Here is a 9,046-nt window from a genome sequence, read left to right as displayed (position 1 = left end):
AAAGACACAGCAACAGAAACAGCATGTTCTTGGCAAGGCCAGTTCAGGCCACAGGTCCCAGGTGGTGTTGTAATTAACAGTGCAAATTGGATCTTGTTTGTAAGCCTCAGGATGTTTTAACAAAATCCCACTTCTACCCGATGTAGAAAGACAGCTGCGGTGTCCAGAGTTGCCATGCCAATTTTTCAGTGCAGTCTGTGGAAGCAGAATTTCACCCTGCCTTGTTGATGATGACGTGTCCCCGCCTATGTTATTTAAAGGTCCTTTCCACTAAATAGATGCACTGCTTCACAAAATGACCTTGGATTGGGTGGTCATCGTTCTGGTTGCAGGGTGTAGTGTAGTGCTGGGAAGAACCCAGGCCTTGAATGTGTCTGAGAGATGTATGCAGGATACCGAGGCCTTCCTCTGGGAGATTAACCAGGACAAGCCAAAGCAATACGCTGTTCTAAGTAAGTGATGAGTAAGCTGAATTTTCAAGGGGCCTTTCCTTATGCTTAGTGATAGAGTAACACTTGTGTAGATTGCACTGTGAATTCAGGTTTGGGGTTTTTAAGTTTGTTATATTGAGGGCTTGGAGCCAAAGGGGCTTAAGTGAGTTATAGTAGATTTTACAGGAGAGCCAAAACAAATTTTGATCAAACTTGGATCACTTGGATCTTTGTGTTATCAGATTGAGTATTACTATAAAAACAATACTGCTACAGTTTAAGTTGAATTATATTTGTTAACGTTTTTAAAAATGGCAAAAGAGTGAAATACGCCTTTTTGGCACAAACATTGTCGCAATACAGCCATGCAGAATATGGGCGTATGTAAGTGAACAATTGTAAAACACATTCATTTTAATACAAATCTAGCAATTACACTTCAATCAACACTGAAATATAAAACAAGATCAGAATGAATATCTTTATCTTGAAGTAATGCTCAGCAACTTTCACCAAGGCCTTTAAAATTGTAGGCTACATGGAGCATATCAAATTGATTGATACATTTTTTCTGTTAAAAACTTTTAATAAACCTTTTTAATAAACCTCTATAGACATTAGAAACTACTTTTGATTCTAAACTACTACTTTTTTTTTCTTTTGCTAGTATAATACATTTTTGTAGGTCCTTCATCACTTGATGTGTCCTGGGACACATTCAAAGACCTGTAAAACTCCTCACACTCATAACACTGAGGGATAACTTCAACTACCAGCAGTCTTACTATCAGAGCTCATCTTGACCAGTTCACACTCCTAACATTATAAAATAACATTTTGAATCTATAGGCCTAAGTATTTCATGGGAATATTAACATATTTACATTCATCTAATATTGACCTAGAATATTAATTAGGATATGAAGGATACTAAAAATTATGTGATCATGCTGCCATGCTAGCATTACTTAAGGTCAGCATGCATTTTGAGTTGACCTAAGTGCTGTTAGAATCCTCTATCCACAATGCCTGTTCAGTGTCAAAAGTGGGGTTTTGCTTGGTGTCAAAAGGGCGTAAGTGCAGTTACGCCCTTTTGGCAGCAAACAAAACCCTACTTTTACTGTTATGGCTTTAATTTTTTTTTTAATTAAAATGTATGGGTCATGATTTCAGTTGTGTCCTTTTGGCACTGAAATCTCACTGAGACCTTTCAATTGATATATAATACTCATATTCGCCCAAAATCGCACTTATGCCCCTTTGGCTCCAAGCCCTTGATATGTTATTTTTGGCTTTAAAGTGTTGTAAACTAAATGATAGAATGTAGCAGCATGTGCAATCTGTGAAATTTTCAAATGGGTTTATGAGGAGGCTCACCAAAATATACTTGTAATTCTTGAATCATTTGAATCATAGAATAAGATATTGCATACTTATTGTGCAATTACAGTCATCATACTACATATTGCAGGTATTTTTATTTAGCTGTTCCTCTTATCCAGAGAGACTTAGATCCCTTAGTTGTTATTTGTGGAGGGTGTTTGAATAATGTTTTTTATTTTGCACTGAGTTGCAGTTATCATTCACTGACCCAAGTCTGATTTGTGTGTGTGTGTGTGTGTCTTTTGTCTATATTCTCAGTGTACGATGCATTTGGGAAGATAGGCAGCAATGTTGATGGGGGTAATGTCAACAGGCCTGGCTCGCTGCAGGAGTGTCAGTCTGCCCGAGGTCCCACCTTCTCTGGACAGTACTGCCGGGTTTCCCTCAAGCAGGTGAAGAAACAGTTAATAAGATAAGATGAAACATTAATGCTCCCTGTGGGGAAATTGGGCCATTGAAGTCCTAAACAAAGCAAAGAAAATGGAATAGAAATAAGAATAGAACAAGAGCAACAGAGATGTTATATAAATATACACAAACAATATCACCAGTAGAATGTATTAACTAGAAATGCATGGATGAAAGTATGAAAAAAGTATTGATTACAGGTTTAAGAGGATGTGAATATATATACTGCCCGTCAAAAGTTTGGGGACATGTAGCTTTTGAAATTGTTTAACAAAAAAGCATGTTTTCTTTGTCGGTTTGCAATAACTTAACCCCATTAAAGACTAACTAGGTTTAGTTTGAGAAAAAAAAATCATACCTGCAAATATTTTTGATGATAACACTTAAAACAATAAAAAAGAACTCCAGCTGAATTGCTGCTCACACTTTCTTCATGTGAACAGTCAGTTTTTTCCAGGCGTTCCTCAGAGACGCTCTGCCTGCCTCTTGCAGGACTTCCCAGAGGTTTGTGAAGCTGGTTGGTAGGCAAAACGTTCTCTTCATACCAAAGAAGACACTTTGATGAACATGAAGCTGAGTGTTGAATAAATATGTCCAAAGTATTAGTAAATAGCTATTTTACATTAACAAAAGCTTTGCAGGCATTTTTTTCCATACTTCTTCATTGAAAAATAACACAGAAAATCAAATAGTACTAGTAAAATTTAGAAAAGGTAAGGTGTCCCCAAACTTTTCACGGGCAGTGTATATACTGTATATATATATACTGTATGTGTATGTATGTATGTATGTGTGTATATATATATGTGTATGTATTTATGTATGTATGTATGTGTGTGTGTGTGTGTGTGTGTATATATATATACACACACACACACGTATATATATATATATATATATACTGTATATGTGTGTGTGTGTGTGTGTATATGTATGTATATATACAGTATATATATATGTAATATATCAAACAAGAGTGATATGAGAATTCTATATATATACTGTATACGTCATGTGCATGGTAGAAAACTATACACCTTCATTTTACAGATGTAGATGTACTGAAAGTGCAGATTTGGATATGTGCATTACTAGCTGCCCACCTTATCAAAAACTCCAGTCGGAGGTACCATATTAACGAAAAAAGTGACAATATGAAGGTGCATGTGTATTCATGTCTGTTCTCAATATGAGGTAGCATATTTACAGAAAGTATCCAGAGACTCAAATGCAGAGAATGTACCAACATGCACTCACTTTATTAGGTTCACCTGAGGTGAATCACCTCCCAGTTTATGCAAACAGCTCAATATAAAAAGGATGCAGACAGGGTTGAGAGGTTCAGTTATATGCAACAACATTAATTCTCATGCATACCTTCCTTCGGTCACACTTTATTTGGATAGTCCAATGTTGATACTCAAACTTTCCATCAAGTGACTACAATTTGTCACAAAAACGTCTAATGAGTGATACTCATCATTTTTTGAAAAGTAATCTATAGATGTTCAATGTCTGTCAGAAAGGCACAAAATATTACACATTATTGTACATTTGCAATGCCCCTGGGACTTACCAGACTTGTACTACTGGGACCTGTGCCCACAGCACTCAATTCACACTCTTAATTTGCAAATCATGCTGCACTTAACTCGTAAGCTTTATTTATCCTCTTTGGTGGTCTTACCAGCTAAAAATACCATGCACATGGGAGAAGTTTGTTGCCTGGGTCCAGACCTTTGAATCCGCCCACTCCACCGAGTTGACTGATTCTGGTCTGGCATCGTGACATGAAACAGCGGTTTCTCAGTTGAAAAATGATCAGACTTGCCAAAAAGGCGCATAAACAGCGTAAATTTGGGAAAATGGAAAAATCAGCTCCGTCAGTCCCTGCCTATGCCAATGCTCAATGCCCATGTGCAGTTTGAGATTGATTGGCCAACCGTTGAGGAGCAAAATGGATGCGGACAGACGGACGGAGTATTCTTCATTCTATAGTAGGATATCAGGCAAAGAAGTTTGCCCCGAGGGCTTTCTCCAAGAAAGGCTTTCTGACAGAAATCCAGCCCCTTTCTTCTGGCAGCCAATGGAATCAAACCAAGCTTCAGCCAATGACATGCTTTCCTCTGCGCCAAACATCCCGCTCCGCTCCACTCCCGACCGGATTCCAGGCTCATTCATTCGTAAGTTGTCTTAATGTTATTAAAGTTGTTTTATTAAATACAAAATCGACGTGGCTAAGAGAAGCCAAGATGTTAAAGTACATTCATTATTTTATGCTAGCTCGCGTGTTAACGTTAGGGCGCTAGCTAGATTCTTATAGTAGATGCTTGGTTAACATAGCAATTTTCTACAGAAAGCTAGCCACGAAGCTAAATGAAAAGCCTGTTTCAAAGACATTTAGCTGTTCTTGCCAAAATTCCTTGTGTGCACAAACATTAGACAAAATATTCTCTTTGAGCCACAACCATAGCTGAAATCATAAATTGTCTCTATGCCAGACAGGCTTTTCTGTTTTACTCTTTTAGTTAATTATCTATTTTTCTGTCAGACTGGTTAGTGCTGTTATCACTGGTCGCTAATAGGATCAATATCTTTCTATCAGACTGGTTAGTGCTGTTATCTGCTGTTATCACTGTTGCTAATAGGGCCAAAGATCTTTCTGTCAGACTGCTTAGTGCTGTTATCATTGGTAGCTAATAGGATCAACTATATTTCTGTCAGACTGGTTAGTGCTTGTTATCCCTGTTAGCTAATAGGATCGACTATCTTTCTGCCTGACTGGTTAGTGCTGTTATCACTGGTATTTAATAGGATCAACTATCTTTTTCAGACTGGTTGGTGTTGCTATCATTGGTAGCTAATGGGATCAACTATCTTTCTGTCAGACTGGTTAGTGCTGTTATCTCTGATAAGTTAGCTAATAGGAACAACTATGTTACAAAAACCACATAAGAGCTTGAGTAGTCACATAGCATAGTGTTTTCAATGTGTGTTGTTCCCAACAATGTGTGTTGTTTCATTGTGAAGTACGTAGCTATTAGTTTAACTAGTTTTAAAGTAGTTTCCCCAACACTGGTTGTTGCACCTGCCCATCAAAGAGCATCTGTTTTCTGCTTACTTGTGCAGTAGTTCAGATCTAAGTAGCACTTATATTTTTCTTTTCTTAGTCACTTCCCAGTTTGCTTTGGAACGTGATACCAATAAAAACTTGTATCTTTTCCAAATTAAACCTTGTTGCTTCCATCTGTTCACTTATTCCTTCCCTTCGTCTTTGGCACCTACACACCAATAATGATGATGAAATCCAGCAATTGGTTTAGCACTTTTCAAGTTACAAAGAGCTATAACAATAGAAAACCAATCAGTTTTGATAGAAGAAATCAATGCTCTCAACCAATGGGCTACAGTACTTGAACTTGAAGTTATTCATTATCCATAAGATAATCAGCAGAACCATGAGGATTGGAAGCTGTTTTTATAACTCAGACCCTTGTGTGCTTCTTCTCATTTAGCCAACCATCTACTCCAAACTGCTTTGGGGAAATTTAGAACCAAGACACCACTGAATTGTTCCTGCAATCTAGAACAATCTGTAAATAAGTACTAGTGTCTTTCACACAGACAAAGCACCACGTTCAAAGGAGTCATTTGTATATTTTTAATTGTAACATCAAGTTCTTAAATTGAATTTTTCCAGCGCTGTCCCACCCTATTTACACATTTTCTACATAAGTATATTTACATGCATTCATCATAAACCTATTTAGTCGCACCATATTTACAGATTTTCTACATTACATACAGTACATGCTTCTATGTGCTTGATTTCTGTTACACGTGGCTCTTGGTATTGGGTTTTAGTATTGGGGAAATCCACTGATACTGATGCCCTTTTTAAGGCTGGTAGTGGCCCTATATCCGATTCTTGTATCTGCATCCCTATTGCATTATGCTTATACTGTTTTACATTGATGAGAATTTTCCAATCAAATTATTTTCTAATTCCACCAAGTGTCTTGACATTGACTCGTCCCGTGACTCATTGTGGGGTATGATGTGTACTGTCCTCTTGACATCTGGATTGGTTTCTTTGCGTGGATAACTTTCCAATGACTGCAGCCAGTGAGACTCCATTTCACTGCAATATAAAAGAAAATAATCAGTCAAATAATCATTTAAAAGCCATAACTATTAAAAGGGAACACTACATGAAAAGGCTTAGGTCTTTAATGTAGTATTGGACAGTACAGTGTGGAATGTCATGGTGAGAGAAAGAAAGCATATGCCATTTGACAAAAGTTGTGAGTTAGATTGGAAACTACAATGGTCTGTCTGGCAGATGGAGTATGTATTTAGCATTTAAACTAAAATATCATGTTTGACATAATAACTATCATTATTAATTAAGTGAAATCTACAATTTGCTATATCAAAAAGACAATGTGTGTTACCCGCCAGTGATAACCAAAATAACCTGACAAAAAGATAGCCTAATTGATATTATTAGCTATCAGTGCAGCTTTAACAGCATAGATAGTTGATCGTATTAGCTACCAGTGATAACAGCGCTAACCAGTCTGACAGAAAGATGATCTTATTAGCTACCAGTGATAACAACACTAACCAGCCTGAAAGAAAGATAGTTGATCCTATTACCAGTGATAACGGCACTACTCAGTCTTACAGAAAGATAGTCGATCCTATTAGCACGGTTTGAATTACGGGGGGGATTGGGGGGGTCTGACCCCCCTAATTAAGACTTGGACCCCCCCCAAAAGAGGTAAAAACAACAGGTCGGGGGGGTCGAAATATTTATATATCCTTCTTACTTGTAATCGTAAATATTACAATATATTTCCCATATTCATGCCTAGAAGAATCTTGTAATACGATTTCAGACACCCCTAAAGTGGACCATACCATTTCTTAACCTTGACGTTAGTTGAACGTCTCGTCTGCCTGCCTCACTCAAACAAGGCTTTAAAGTCTATGCTCGCGTGCGTTGCGCAAGCCAATGGAGACTCCAGGGCTGCCAACTCTCACACATTGACCGTGAGACTCACGCAATTGACACTTCCACACGCTCTCACGCCACAAGTCCATTTTCTCACGCAGTGAAAAACAAATTCATCACTGATAACGTCGCGGCGCGAAAAGAGACACTGACAGCGCACGGACAGACGAGACAGAGCAGCACCGTGCAGCAGAGAGTTATTCAGACCATCGGGGGAAAGCGAGAAGAAATATACACAAATCTATTATATTGTAGGCCTAATTTATTCCCATGCATGATGCTCAGAGTAATCTCAGTCAGCGGCTCTTCTGCGTCTCTCCCTCTCCTCTCACACCACGCAGGCAGGAGTGAGAGTGAGTTGCTATGGTTATGGGACGCTCTGTGTCTGTCGCTCTGAAACTTTCTTGCGATTCCATAATAGAGAGCCTAAGTCCCTCCCCTTCCGCTGTCCCCCATGGGACCTTATTTCGGAAAAAATATGTACGGTAGTCAACGGCGAGAGACAAATAATTGTTTGATCCCGTTTGAATTGTGCCATGACTTACACATATGATGTTTTGTCAATTTAAAAGATAATTTTGCAAGTCAAGAAAGTCGCAGTTTGTTGTAAAACAGTACAGTAACGTTTAGTTTTGTGTGAAACCGCTCAGTGAACTACATCTCTCGTCTCGCACAATATACGTCACCAACACCAACATGGAACGAAACATAGGAAACACACAGGCATCGCGTTAACGTTAGCCCCCACTGTACTAAAACTATCCTAAACCAGTTTAAATCCATTCTTACTGTCTACCTTCCAGGTTGTGTATAATACTCCTGCTATCTGAGAGGGACTTAGCTTCAGCGGCTCTGGGTAGCTTGTGGAGAGAGGAAGTTACGTCACTTGCGCGACTTTTGGGTGTGTAGTCTTTCTAATTACGTATTTTTACAGTCTTATAGTTCAACAGTTTTATGACAAACTGCGACTTTCTTGACTTGCAAAATTATCATTTAAATTGACAAAACATCATATGTGTAATTCATGGCACAATTCAAACGGGATCAAACAATTATTTGTCTCTCGCCGTTGACTACCGTACATATTTTTTCCGAAATAAGGTCCCATGGTGGTCCACCGGAAGGGGAGGGACTTAGGCTCTCTATAGGTTTTTAGGTTAGTATGCCTATGCAAAGTCATGAATGTAAGCACCTCAATGCTGAAATCTAGTAATATAACATAATTTTACATTTTTGGTTAACATTATACAGGGTTGCTGTTTCTTGACTTAATCCAATTCTGGCGGTTTTTAGGCGCGCATAAAAGTTAAAATATTCTCAACTTTTCAGCGCAAGGCGCGGAGTCGCACTGGTCGTCAATGTCACATGTGGGCCAGGCAGCCAATCAAATCAAGCAGAAGGCGGGCTTTCCTTCCTGTTTTGATGCGGTTTGATGTGGTAGGAACGGTGGGACAGAGGAAAACACAGATGAAAAGCTGATATTAACGGTCTTTAACACGGTCGCACACACAGCCCTGCTCCACAGGCGCACCAAGCTGTTTTGCCCAACGCAGTCTGCCGAGGCGTTTTTGACGCGGCTGCGCCTGTAGCGACGCTTCTCGGTGTGATCGCCCCCTAAGACTTCAGTTTACTGAAGCACGCGTCTGCGCTGTACTGGGTTCCCTTTACGCCCTGGAGAAAAAGTTGACCCCCCCAATTGTCATTGTATAATTCGCACTCTGCCTATTAGCTAACTGTTACCAGGGATAACAAGCACTAACCAGTCTGACAGAAAGATAGTTGATCCTAAAGTGATAACAGCATTAAC

At 38.9% G+C, this 9,046-nt stretch overlaps 1 protein-coding gene across 1 annotated transcript in view; it reads left to right on the top strand.

Annotated features, from left to right (window-relative positions):
• Positions 1 to 385: 385 nt before the first annotated feature.
• LOC139910857 (O-acyltransferase like protein-like) overlaps positions 386 to 9,046 on the top strand; it is a 39,799-nt gene continuing 31,138 nt past the window's right edge. Inside the window, exons 1-2 of the mRNA XM_071898298.1 lie at positions 386 to 452; positions 2,073 to 2,206. Coding sequence (XP_071754399.1) covers positions 386 to 452; positions 2,073 to 2,206 — 201 coding nt within the window. The remainder of the gene's footprint in view (positions 453 to 2,072; positions 2,207 to 9,046) is intronic.

Source organism: Centroberyx gerrardi, chromosome 2 (assembly GCF_048128805.1).
Source record: "Centroberyx gerrardi isolate f3 chromosome 2, fCenGer3.hap1.cur.20231027, whole genome shotgun sequence".
Lineage (NCBI taxonomy): Eukaryota > Metazoa > Chordata > Actinopteri > Beryciformes > Berycidae > Centroberyx > Centroberyx gerrardi.
Note: the sequence above shows the minus strand (reverse complement) of the source record. Positions and strands in the feature narration are given on the sequence as shown.